At 41.3% G+C, this 14,074-nt stretch overlaps 1 protein-coding gene across 1 annotated transcript in view; it reads right to left on the reverse strand.

Annotated features, from left to right (window-relative positions):
* The window catches only part of LOC149835562 (homeobox-DDT domain protein RLT3-like), a 110,917-nt gene that overhangs the window by 58,111 nt on the left and 38,732 nt on the right, over window positions 1-14,074 (reverse strand). The window contains exon 6 of the mRNA XM_090009616.1: window positions 1,234-1,453. Coding sequence (XP_089865742.1) covers window positions 1,234-1,453 — 220 coding nt within the window. The remainder of the gene's footprint in view (window positions 1-1,233; window positions 1,454-14,074) is intronic.

Consider the following 14,074-nt stretch of genomic DNA (forward strand, 5'->3'; position numbering starts at 1 on the left):
TACAATATCATTTTGACAGAAAATAGTAACCACAACTAGATCTTCATGTCTATGCAAAAAAGGTAACAACTAGTGTGGAGCAATGTAGTTAAAGTGTGCCTCGAGGCACATGTATGAAAAGTAAATGGGTTTAACATGTGCACCTCAAACATGAGGTGCACATAGACTCACACATAATTAAACGAGGAACAAAGACCGCATTTGACCTGTTTTGTTTCATTAATAAAAGGATATTTAAAAGGGAGGAGGGACCGTTTATGGCACCTCCACTGTGCGTCCCTCCTACCCTTTTCTTCTTTTTCTCTTCCACTAGCAACAAGAGTACGATGAGATAGCAGAACCTCTCTCTCCTCTTTTCTCTTTTACCTTTTTCTTTTCTTTTCTTTTTTTTTGCTTGCCCTTTTTCTTTTCTGCTGCTTCTCTCCTTTTTTCTTTTCTTCCCCTTCTGTTATGCATATACTATTTCCTGTTTCTGTTTTTCTTTTATATATTTGCTTCCAATTAGATTGAATTTGGTAATACCTAGATCCAAATCAAATGTCACCCATTATCTTGGTGATGTATATAAGCATTTCTGGATTAGGAAAAAAATCATATTTGTTTTTTTTTTCATTTTTTTCTGTTTAATTGTCTTGATAAGAGAACCAGCTTGGATGACCATAGTTTCCATAGATAGGTACTAAAACTGTCCACTTATTTTGTCCTAAAGAATTTAGACAATGAGTTGAATCCCAAAACCATATTATATTTTTCCTGATATTACCAAATGTTTTGTGATGCAAGGATGTTAGAATTTTTAAAATATCACAATACATGTCATTTTGTTAACTCTATGGATATTCTCGAAATCATGTTTTTTATCATGTCAAAGTTTATTCTATATCTTCTATAATGAATTAGGCAGTTAATCTAATGAAGCATGTTCAATTCTCTATTTAATTATGTTGGAATAGTATTAGTTGTTCTCTTATTTGTTCTTTGGTTACATCTTGCTCTTTAGATCATTCAAATTATGGTACTACAATCATTTCTTATAAATCATTTTGTGATTTACTTTAGATTCTTTAATTGTAATTCGTTACTGGATCATAAATAATGCACTGCTTTTTTTAAAAAAAATTAACATTTTTTCTGAAGCTTATGCTTTATGCCTCATTTCATGGGCAGTTGTTGGGCATCTCTATGCCTCAACGTTTTTCACATTGGTATGGAAAATTAAGACAAAGATCAGACCTTTACAAAGCGTGCAACCATTCCTTCCATGGGAGGTCAGATGAGATGAACAGGTGAATGAATTTGAATCCACCTGGGATTCTCTCAACTCAAGCTCTTCATCATCGATCAATAACAATGAATTGCTACACTGTTCTATAACTTCTGGTCCTTCAATTGCAAGGCCACATGGTGCCGAGTCTGTCTCCTTTTGATTATCTTTCTTTTGATTGCAACTGACCTGAAATTTTCACACAAATATGGTGTGGTTGTAAAAGCATCAGTCATTGAGAAAAGATTCAAGAGTCTATAGAATTATCTTACCAGGATGGTCCTAGTAAAATTCTTGTTAGATTTCAAGAGTCTACCAAACTACTTTACCAGGATGATTCTAGGAAATTTCTCGTTCAAGAACTTCTCGTTATAAACAATATAAGGTTTTGGTTTTCTTCAAGATTTTATCATGAAATCATCACAAAAGTTGGAACTAAAGTTAGAATTAAAAAAATGAAGAATTGGGGGTGAGAAAAACAAAGAACTTAATGAAAAACCTTTGGAAGAACCCTTAAATAAAAGAAATGCTACAATCAAAATTATCGTGAAGTACAAAAGTATACCTTTTTTTAGACTTTGTAAACAACTATTTCATGCAAACACTCGAGCTTCTCTTATGCAAGTGTGTTGATACCTCAGAGCACATGGATGACTCCATATTCTATCCATGCTATGGAGCAAGAGTTACACTTGCTATGATACAGTATTTTATAATGTGTCCTACACAATAGGGCATATTGTAAGATTCAGTCGCTTTGAGTATGAATCTGAAACCTTCGGAAAAATTTCATTTCTATTTTAACTAGATCTGCAAAGATAGGAGTTTGTTCAATATTTCTATTTTAACTAGGTCTTATTTGTAAAAATAGCAGGTTGTCATGCCTTAGGGATATACTCGGTATTCTTGCACTTTTCTATGTATCACATAGTACATATTTAGCTAGTCTATTATATTGTAGTTCTTTCATATTCTTTCTAGGGTACTTTAGACATTGATGTTTTGTTATACTGTCTTAATAAAGAGGGTTCACCCTTCTATGTGTTTTCATCTTCCTTAATAAGACTTTTGAGTTTTGCCTCCATTCCAGTGTGTCCTTGTGTTTCCTTCATACTGTAGCCACTCCGACATGGTAAGAAAGCATGCAAATGTGAGAGGTATAAAACTTGTATCAAGGAAAAATAGTGCAAGTTGCCAATGACCATGAAATTTTTACTTTTGGTTCTGTTGTCATTGGTAAAGCATGAACTCATGGACAATTTTCATTTGATTTGGGTAACTACAGAAAAAGATGTGATTTTTCTTGATTTTAATGTTCATTTACTAAAAGTAGGCCCAGACTTCAATATTGTGGTGCTTTGCTTTGTTTGTAATGTTTTAGTTTGGACATTTTGATTTGTTTGGTAACTTTGAGGTAAGGCATACGAAAAAAGTGGTTTGATACGATTTGGATTGTATTATCGGAATTCTAAAAAAAATTTGAGGTGGTATCAAGGGGCACCATCCTGTTTTTTGAAGTTTCTTGAAATTTGAGAGTCCATGTTGATGTTGAGGGATATGTAGTTGATTGCTCTTGGGTTGATAGCTTCTTGCAAACATGTTTAAGTAATTTGTGGCTGCTCATTTTGGGAACATAGGCATGAGATACTATTGTAATGAAACACAAAAAAGTATACAAGAGGTGCAGAACAATGACCTCTTATGGGTCAATCACTAAGAACATAAAAACTAATAATCTTTATTATGCAAAATGCTTAGTGAAAGCATTAACTTTACAAGGGGAGAAGGTGCCTTAAATAGGCACAATACAATGCACATGGGCTGGTAGACCAGCCAACAGCTATATTTATAGCTGTTGGGACTAGCCCAACAGCCCTTTAGCTATGGCTAAAGAACATGAAACAGAAAAATAAAAACCCGTTGTGCCCCTAATGGACACAGCCTATTACATTGAGGTAATTTACATAAATACCCCTAATGGGTAATCCCCATTACCTTAATATATATATATATATATATATATATATATATATATATATATATATATATATATATATTATCTTAACACCCCCCTTCAAACTCACAACCGAGAGTTTGCCAAGAAGGAAGTGAAATCTAGGAGATGGAAGTGCCTTAGTGAAGTACGCCAGTTAGAATTCAGAAGGCACATATGGTAAAGTGATGGTCTTCTTTCAAAACACCTCTCGAACGTAGTGCAATCCATTTCAATGTGATTTGTACGCTCATAAAATGTATGATTGCCTGCAATATAGACAGCAGTCTTGTTATCACAACACAATCTTGAAGGTTCAAACATGTGAATTCCCAAGTTTTCAAGTAATTGTTTCAACCAGACTGACTCAGAAGTCGTTGTGGCCATAGCACAATATGTAACGCCCCAAATTTCAAACTTGCGAACCTTTTCAGAAAAACAAGCAAGAGACTAGAAATATCCCTTTCCTTCAGAGTTTGTTTATGAAATCAGCGGAAGATTTTTCTTTTGATAAATCATAAGGCAAACTGACAATTTTGGGCACGTTAGCTAAAAAACCCAAAACTCACAAGATTCGGATATCCCAAAGAAAATCCGATACCAACTCATACCGTCCAGGACGCGAGCTAAGAGCAGGAAGAAGAAGTCTTGAAGTCATCTTGCAATCGCGCCATCGCCCGTAGTATACCTAATCATCACCTGTACCCATAGAATGGATCAGTTTCACAAAAAACTAGTAGGTGCACAAGAGAGACTACAAGAAACTGAATTAAGTATAATTAATTCAGTAGGTTACGCAGTTTACAGCAGATGTACAGTTAAACAGGTAAGCAATGCAAGCAGGTGAATAGTGTAAACGCGTAAGTAGTACAAGCAAATAAGTGGTGCGAGCGAGTAAGTAGTGCAAACGAGTCAGCAGTGCAAGCGCGTAAGCAGTGCAAACAGTAAGCAGTTCAAAGCAAATAAGCAGTTCAAAGCAAGTAAGCAGTGCAACTGACAAACGCAACATACGATTCAATTGATCGTAGGCTGTGAACCACCACACAACTAGCTTGTTCTCGTTCCTAGAACGAGGTCTCTGCATTGAATCAGTATCAGAACATCGTTTGTCGCTCTCACGACTTCTAACAAACGCTTTGTCCTGAACAACCTTAAACTATTTTCATCTCTCAAGGCCTTACGCGGCCAACTGTCACCGGTTATGACTCACTAATGTGTCATACTTTCTCAGAAAACCCACCCTTCCATAGGAGGTCCAAAACATGATCACTATCTCAAATCGCTAACGATCTGATTCTCACACCTGAGTCATGCATGTAATCATGCTAAAACAGAAAGCCGAAACTATGAATTCATAGTTGGCTATCACAAACAATCTCAAAAGATCATCACAGCTCACCATAACTTTTTATGGTAAGCAAAAACACAAGATCCACGTCGAATCGCTCGATCCGGGAGATATACGACCTGACAAGGAATTATCGCGCTAGAGGGTGTACCTGGCCTTGGACTATACATACCCACACAGTGAAACCTTTGGGAAGCCGGTCCCCAACAAATGTCATATCCAATGAAAATTATTGTAATACACGCATCAACACAAATGACTGTTCTCAGGGTCGATAGCCACTAATACAAACAATAAGATCAACGCTGGATCACCTGGTCTGGGAAATGTATAACCTCACAAGGAATTCCGCCCTAGATGGTATACCTGGTCTTGGACCATACACTTCCTCACATGAGTTCATCGCCTTTGCGGCTACCCGTTCGTAGACAGTGTACAACCTCACAGAGAATCTATCACTCTAGTCGGGTACCTGGTCTTGATCATACACGCCCTCGCAGATAATCCCTTGGACCCCACTCAGTGCTATATGCATCAATAATCGACTGCTCTGAACCATTGACGGCCTCGGGGTCAGTAGCCACAATATGGGCACAAGCATGCATATCAGTAATATGCATCGTATCACTTCACATAGAAGCATATAATCCTACGCATCGTGTTATTGCCACGAGGAACGTTACAATCCTCAAATAGGACCTCAAAGCATGCGTAAACAACACATGAGAACATGCAGATATGGCAATCCAGTTGATTCTATGGGCGAAGAGTAACTAACTCTACCTGTCAGCCAAATAAAACAACTGAATAAGACAAGCACTCGTAAAACATACAATTACCATAAAATGGCTCATTCCATCAACAAGTAATTAAATTAATCGTAAGGCATAAACCATTGCATCACAAGCCATTCATAAGCAATCATACGGCTACAGTTATATCACAATATGTAAGCAGCTTATAAGACAAGTGACCACATCAATCCTAGTTGCCACCAGTTCGTAGAGTACGAGCTGTATGCAATCACATCAATCATAAGAGATACAAGCCAACAAGTGCTACGCTACAATAAGCACCAAACAGTTTGACCAAGGGATAAAGCATGTCACATACTAATATGTAGCAACTGGCATAATGTTATTATTATAAGCATTTAACTAGTATGAGAAGCTCCTTATTACTCCGCAAAGAACTGCGTAAGCAGTTTAACCAACTAGAGTAACGCCTTGACAGACGTGCACAGCTCAACGAATAGCATACTAAACTACCGAGCAAGCAAGTGATCGACCAGTGTGAACAGACTTTATGTTTCGATAATTACTAGCCTGCGGGTACGCACAGGCAAAACGTAGAAACAACTGAGACTAGTTCGGGCGTCTGTTATTCTATGTATTTTCAATAACCCGAATAGCTAGTTGAGTTCGCTCCAAAGGGACGGCTTTAGCCGAGAGAGGATTTCCCAAAGGAAGCAGTGCCACGGATGCATTCAACTTCTGCAGAAGTGTTGAGCTAACTATTGTAGCCCCTTTCCCCTAACTCCAATGACTGGGGAGGCCGGATCGTTGCCCGTAGGGTGGTTGTTAACAACCTGTCCATTGGAGTTTGTACCGCTCTGTCCTCTTCCTTAACAGACACATAGAAGCGAATAGGTACGTTAGGGGTTGCTTAACTAATGACCCATTCTATGTTGTGGTCTTTAAACCACTCGAGCATCTTGCCTGTGAAGGCGAATGTGAGGTCATTCATGTGATTACAACATTGTGCATTTAGCACTGTTCGAGGTCGCACGACCGTCTCATCCGAACATCGTAGTACTAGACGTGTCGTGAACGACTACAAGTACTCTAGGATGAAGGGGGTAGACCTCATCAATAGAAGCCTCCACAAGAGTGTTTCACAAAGATGTAAGGTTTATCAACTTTACTTTATCTTTTGAAACAGCAGTACCTTGTGCCAACATTATGCATGTGATTATCTCGAATCACATCCGCTATCGGGGTATCTACATGTCTCGCATGACTCGATACTGGCATCGATAGACGGGATACGGGTTTCTCAACAGAACACCCGCTAAGAAGTTCGCTCGAACCCCCAATTCGGGATCACCCGAGATATGCCAAAAAGGCGAGTAGAACCAGCCAGTCACATCCTTCCAAATGCTTCGATTTGGAGCAGTCTTAGATGCTTTTGCGTAGCTCCCTAAAATCTCAAGTCGACTCTGCAGGACTGCGCATACAAAGAGCCAGGATCCTTATGAGGTATCACTCTCCTTAGACGAGGATGTGTCGCTCGCTCCCGACTAAACTCTTGTCGCAAGAGGGAGAGTGGTAAATGCCCCTTGCATCCTCCACGAGGATGCCTTTAAGGCATACGCAAAGAGCAAGAACCTGCAAGTCATCAGCAATAGCAAGGCAATACCAACATATATGCAAAAGTAAGAGCCTAGGCGCAAAGCGCGACGGCAAGATAAAGGCGGTAAGCAGAAGTGCAGCGCAAAACCTTTGCGCGATGCGCGACGGCAAAGTAAAGGTTGTAAACAGGAGTGCAACGCAAAACCTTTGCGCGATGCGCGACGGCAAAGTAAAAGACCGTAAGTAGGAGTGCAGCGCAAAACCTTTGCGCGAGGCGCAACGGCAAAGTAAAGGACAAGGATCGCGAAACCGCATCCTTGAGTTAAATGCGTACTTGTATAAATATATATATATATATATATTTTTTTATTTATTTATTTATTTAATGGTCCCTTTTTAGTTAATTAAACTTAATTCAATTGTCCAAGTCTTCTGTGCAATCTTCCCCTACCTTTGAGAGTTGCAAGCTTGCTGACATCTGCGAGTGTAAGCGATGGATGGCTCGAGTCGCGGAGCGCGAGCAGGATCCGTCGCACGAGCTGCAAAAGTAACAATCTTAGCAAGCTAATACCAAAAATAGAAGGTCAGGGGCACTGTCGTCGTCCTGACGTAAGGGAGGCAGGGGCATCGTGCACATGCGCACCTGCTATAAACGCAAGAAGCAAGGACAGAGGTTGCGAGCCCCTACTAACTTGCTGTCAGCGGACTCCGAGGAGGCAGGGGGTTGCACCCCTGCCCTCATAAAGCGAGGGCAGGCAGGGTTGCGCCCCTGCCTAACAAAGTAGAAGAGAGGCAGGGTCAAATCCCCTGCCTGTCAACAACGAACGGAGGCCCGCCTGATGTCAGGGAAAAGCGAGGCGAGGGGGCTTGCCCCGGCCTGCCGAAAAACAACGAAGGTAGGGGCGATGCCCCTGCCTAACGAGAAAAGAGGCACAGGGAGGGCTCGGCCCCCTCCCCTGCCGTAACAAGAATCAGGGAGGGGCTCAACCCCCCTCCCCTGCCAACACAAAGAGCAGAGAGGGGGCTCAGCCCCTCCCCTGTCATAACACGAAGCAGGGAGGGGGCTCAGCCCCTTCCCTGCCATAAGGGGATGCAAGGAGCAGGGAGGAGGGGCTCGACCCCTCCCCTGCCGAACAAAGGGAACAGAGAGGAGGGGGGGGCGAGCCCCTCCTCTACCGTAAAAAGAGGCAGGGAGGAGGGCTCGGCCCCTCCCCTGCCGTAACAGAGAGGACAGAGAGGAGGGGAAGAAAGAGGACAAAAGAATAAGAGAAGAAAAGGGGGAGCATACCTGAAGAGTCGTCGGAGCGGAAGGCGATGGCGGTGCCACCGATGCCTTCGCAGAAGAGGGAAGAAGGTGGTTGTCGACAACTGAGGTTGTCAGCTCCCTGCAACACACAGGATGAAGGCGGTGGCCGGCGGCGAGTCACCGGCGTCGGTCGCCGCAGGGAGGAACGAGGGGGAAAGAGGGAGTCGATCGGGGGAGAGAGACCGAGAGACGAGAGGGGGAAGGAGGTTTCGAGAGCCTCCCCCCTTCGTCGCTGCGTGCTTTTAAAAGCACGCAGCCGACTTATTTACCCGATCCGATCTGGGCCCGGATCCAAATTTTTTTTTCTTTTCCGACTTTTACACAATACTCGGCTTATGTGAAAGATACTGACACCTTTGTTGCTTTTTGCATTTTCGGGATATCAAAGAGTCACCTACAAAAACACAAAAATCAGTGGTTGAGCGATGATCATTTACATTTTCTCCCCAATCAGAGTTAGAATATGCAATAACATTTAATGAGGAAGAAGATGACAAAAATAGACCATGATTAATTGTATTTTTAATATATCTAACTATCCTCATTACAACACTCATATGTATTGTAGTGGGGGAATGTTGAAATTTACTAACAATATGACTAGCATGAGCAATATCAGGATGAATAATGAAAAGATAAGTCAAATTGTCAATAATTTGACAGTACTAAATTGGATTTTTCAGGGGTTCATCATCTTTTCTTATCTTAGCATTGATGACTTCTTATGTATCAACTCATTTTTCATCAGTAAGGCCTGATATTTCTATTATCTCTGTTGCGTACTTAGTCTGAGACAAAAAATACCCACGTGAGGAGTAAGCAACTTCAATTCCAAGAAAATACCTAAAGAAACCAAGATCTGTCATATCAAATTTATTTTTGAGAACATTTTTGATATGACTAACTCTCTGTTGATTACTTCTCGTAAGTATCATATCATCCACGTAGAGAAGTAGAATTATAATCCCTGCATAAGAAAACTTAATAAACAATGCAGCATCAGTAAAACACAACTTAGAACCCAATTCAATCATCACACTACTAAATTGATTATACAAAGCGTTAGATGCTTGCTTTAGACCATTCAGGGGTTTTTGCAAACGAAGGACATCTCCATGTGCTAGACTTAGACCAGAGGGAGGATCCATATAGACTTCTTCGTTAAGGTTTTCATTCAAAAAGGCACTTTTGACATCTATTTGAAAAATAGGCCATTTTCTAATAGAGGCTATGGTGATTAAGCTATGTCACATGGGTGCGAGTGCGTGTGCGAGTGCTGGTGCTAGTGCGGGGATGCGGCACTTCAAAAAACCTTGGATGCAGAGGTACAGTAAGGCAAAAATGTAAAAAATTATATTTATATATATATATATATATAATTTTGAAGTTTTAACAGTTAACATTGTCATAATATCATTCATTATGCATGCAATATATCAAATTAACAATCTATAATTTTATTCTACATCACAAAAACTAACACCATAATTAAATCAACCTAAATATCAATCAAATAAGTAAAGCAGAAAAGAACTAAATTATATACCAAAAGTATATCCTACAATGTATATAACGATGAAGTAATGGAGCTTAATAATTTTTGCTTCATCATCAAATGCATCATAAGAAGGAAGACTGAGCTCAGATAAATCCATGTTTGTCATGTTGAAATCATGCTCTCCCTCTAAGTCACACTCTTCTGGGTTTACATCCCAAAATTTGGATGTTCCTTGTCTGCATTACAAACCCAATTTGAAAATGTTAAATACAATACAAGTATTTTTAAATAAAAAACTAAGAAATAATCAAATAACTAAGAGAGCAAATTAGTACATGTATTCATCATTGGTTCGCGAAAGTAGTCAAAGATTTGAATGAACATATACTAAATCCTCTGGACGCTTGCTGGTGAGTTTGTTTCTCTTCATGTGGATTTAAGAATATGTGCGCCAATTTCTTTCACAACAAGATGAACTAGCAGGCTGGGATAGCAATTTTAATGCAAGACATTGGAAAATAGGTGTTTCTGATCCAAATGTTGACCACCATGTGATAGGATTTATATTATCCTCCTCCCTCGCGAGTAATGTCTGTCTATACAATCTCGAAGATGCAAAATGCAAATTTTTCAAACTCTTGTGTGACTTGATTTAGAATATGTACTTATAGAAAAAGTCTTGTCATAAACATATTTTTATGTCTTGATAGCTTTGGGTCTAAATTTGGGGACACGACCAATACCACCTTCCTGCTATTTTTTTGCATAATATTTTGGATTAAGAGAATGTGTCATGCAATGCAAATGAGTGTTGCTCTTATCCCATATTCTGACTAAAATTGAATAAATATAGTTAAAAATTTTTTAATCATCCAATACAGGATTTTTTTCTTCATGCTTGAACACTACAACTTGCATTTTTTCAATCATATTATCCCACATTTCATAAACTTTGTGAAGCATGGGCTCATCCTTATCAACTTCTCTCAACATTTCCCAAATAGGTTGCGTAAATTGAAGAAAGTATGGTTAATAACAAAATTCCTAATGCTTTTGACATTTCTTTCTAAATCTTCAATCCATGAACATAAAATATATGCTCGTGAATTTTCTTCTTTGGGGTTGTAGATACTCTTGAGGGCTAGATTTAAACGAAAGCAGATCAGGTCATGCTGAAAATGAGCGTTTTTTTTCATGCTGACATGGCCATCCGATTTGCATTTTAAAAAGCTCAAAAGTCAACAAAACCACGTGGCATTCATCCAAAATGCAAACAGACGGCCACGATGTCCGCATGAGCAAAAACGCTCATTTTTAACATGACCTGATCTGCTTCTGATTTAAATTGTGTGTTACACAGGGAGTCCAAAAAATATGAGGGTACTGACTCTCCAAACTCAATGTTGCACTTTTACAAACTAGAGCATTGTCTGTAATGATTTGTACTACTTTCTGATCACTCACTTCTTTTATGACTTCTATAAACAACCCTTTCAAATACTCCGCATTTTTATATTCCCCAGATACATCAAGTGTTTTCAAGAATACTGGGTCATTAAGCGAAAAAGCAATAAAATTAATTAGTGAACGCCTTTGAATATCAGTTCACCCATCAGAAACAATAGAAACTCCATTTTGCTCTCATAAATATTTTTTAATCTCCAGCAACCTCTCCATATTTCCCCTCTCTTCTGCAAGAAGTGTAGTTCGTAGTTTTTTTGAGCTTTGAGGTACATAGCTACTCAAATTACATTGCCAAAGAAGTTACTAAATCCTTCCAATAAGGATTTCTAGTTGCATTAAATGGGAGTGAACTAGAATAAAAATACCTTCCTACTTTTCTATTCATCTCCTCCCATATGTATTGAATGTTGCTTGTATTGTTCTTGTTCTTGTTCTTGTTCTTGTTCTTGTTCTTGTTCCTCTACCTCCTACATTGACTTTTTTTTTAGCATCTTCTTGTTAGCTTTCAAATGACACACTAATTTTACAAGAATCACTCATTGCCTTTCTCTTCTTATATTCTTCTTGTATTGTCTTCGCATTGTCTCATCAACTTTTCTGCATCCTGAAATGCCATGCCCTGATATTTTTAACAAATGAGCCTTAATTCTTGTGTAAGACCCAACAAAATCTTTTTCACAAAGCTTGCATTAAAATCTCTTGTTTCCACCACCTCCTTCTCCAGTTTTTGCAAGCTTATCTACATGTACCCATAGTGGCCCCACATCATCACTCCCACTACAACTATCAACAACACTAGCAGCAGAACTCACATGTGGAGAGGAGGAGAATGCAAGTCCTTTTCCTTTATCTGTCATTTTTATCCTGAAAACAAAAAAAAATATATTAAAATCAATTATGCACACAATCAAGATTTATAATATTGAGTGCAAAGTACTCAATAATGTTTTTGTCACCTTGTTTACAATTGTGTATATTATCTTGAAGCTCCCCATCGAAATGCAATGTCGCATTGAGTATAAGTTTGTTTAATGAAGACTCATGCTTCATTGGCTCTTTCAAACTCCAAAATAGTTTCACATGTACCTTGGCATGGGTAATTTTCCATTCCTTCAAAGCTTTCTTATAACCAATAAGTGCTTTTTCATTTTCATCTCCTTGAAAAGCCTCCACTTTAATGGTTTCATCATTTTCTTTAAGGTTCTATTGTGGAACCATCAACATACTCGTGTGATTATTTACTGATGCAGGGCAGGACCCGATTGGGCCCATCGTGCCACCCGATCCGCCACAAAGGGCAGAGGAACGACCCCGCGTGTATGACTCACTTGCAGGGACGGAGCCACGACGCAGGGAGGTACCCCTGCGCACCTACGCCAGGCGTGGTGGAGTTCGCACGCCCCAGAACCAGCTGCAGATAGAGGCTGACCCGGATCGTGGGTCGAATCCAAGTCTGGACCCGCGACCTGGGTCCAGTAAATAGCCTTTAAAAGGCCCTTCCTAGGGTTGCGTGGGGGTAGACTATTGGAAAGTTTTCAGCCGTCATTTTCTTCCTGCACTTATCATTCTGCATCCTGTTCTCTTCTTAAGTTCTTTATTGTTATTAGTTTTCCTCATTGTTTATTGAAACCATTTGAGATTAATAAAGAGGTTCAGCCACACCGATTCAAGGTGGGCATTTGTTTTCATTCCTCCTCCGACGTGGGCTGCATCAAAGTGGTATCAGAGCCGCACCCATCTTCATCAGCGAGATGGCTCTTGAAGCAGGGAGCGATCCGGTGCAAGGCGAGGAACGTGAGGAGGCTGGCAGCGAAGACCCCTTACTGTGTGTCATGGACGTGTTGACGAAAATCCAAGAGAACATGCTGCGAATGAGTAGGGATATCGCCGGCCTATCAAAGAGGATGGACGGTTTTGAAGATCGCGTGACAACACTCGAGAAACCCCATGAGCCGTGCGCAACACTATGCGCAGGCCTCGTCGAGGGCGCAACCGCAGGTTCGCTTCCCAGCACTACCGCACCCCTGCAACCAACGCCAATCCAGCAGGGTCGAAGCACTGCGTTCCTGCCAGCGACAGCCATCGCGCTTGATCTGAGTAACGTGCAGCAACACCAGGGAGCCCCGATGAGTAGCAACTCCCTGATAACGGCCCTGCACTCCAAACAACGTCCTCCTACGTTGGGATCGCAGGTGGGACCGAGCCTGCAGGGCCCCAGCAGTGCACTCGGGCCACCTGCAGGTCCCGACGCGTGGTCGCGCGTACCTGTGGCTACGCTGCAGGTCGACCCGAGCCTGCAGGGTCCCAGCCTTGCGCTGGGCCCACCTGCAGGCCCTGGCTCATGGCAGGGCACCACACACGAGGTGCTGCAGATGGATCTGGGTCGACAGGGCCCCAGCGTCACATTGGGCCCAGTTGTAGACCCGGGTTCGTCTGTCCGAACCAGGGGAGAGCCATCTCTCCCTCCCGATCCCGCGCGAGGAGGCTCCGAGACGGTACCTCTACGAGCGGGAGCGGGTCAAACCCATTGGGGTGGACCTGACACCAGAGGGTCCAACCCGGTTTTCGTTCCAGCAGGGCACAGGCCCGTTTCGTTGGGACCAACCCTTGGGTCTCAGGGAGCGGGTTTGGGTCTAGACACCCCTTACCTAACCTACCTAGTTGGTTCAGGTGCGCGGGCAGCCCCAAACCAGGACCAACCCAGTAATTTTGGCCCTCAAAGTAGATCCCATGCCGACCCTAGCCCATATCGGACCCGGACGGAGCTCCAGTTTGGATTTGAGCCGGGTCAAAACCAGACCCATAATCTCATGGATCGGGGATCGAGTTCAGACTAAGCCTATTATACCC

The sequence above is a fragment of the Nuphar pumila genome, chromosome 6 (assembly GCF_984573655.1).
Source record: "Nuphar pumila chromosome 6, dmNupPumi1.hap1.1, whole genome shotgun sequence".
In the NCBI taxonomy this organism is placed as follows: Eukaryota; Viridiplantae; Streptophyta; class Magnoliopsida; order Nymphaeales; family Nymphaeaceae; genus Nuphar; species Nuphar pumila.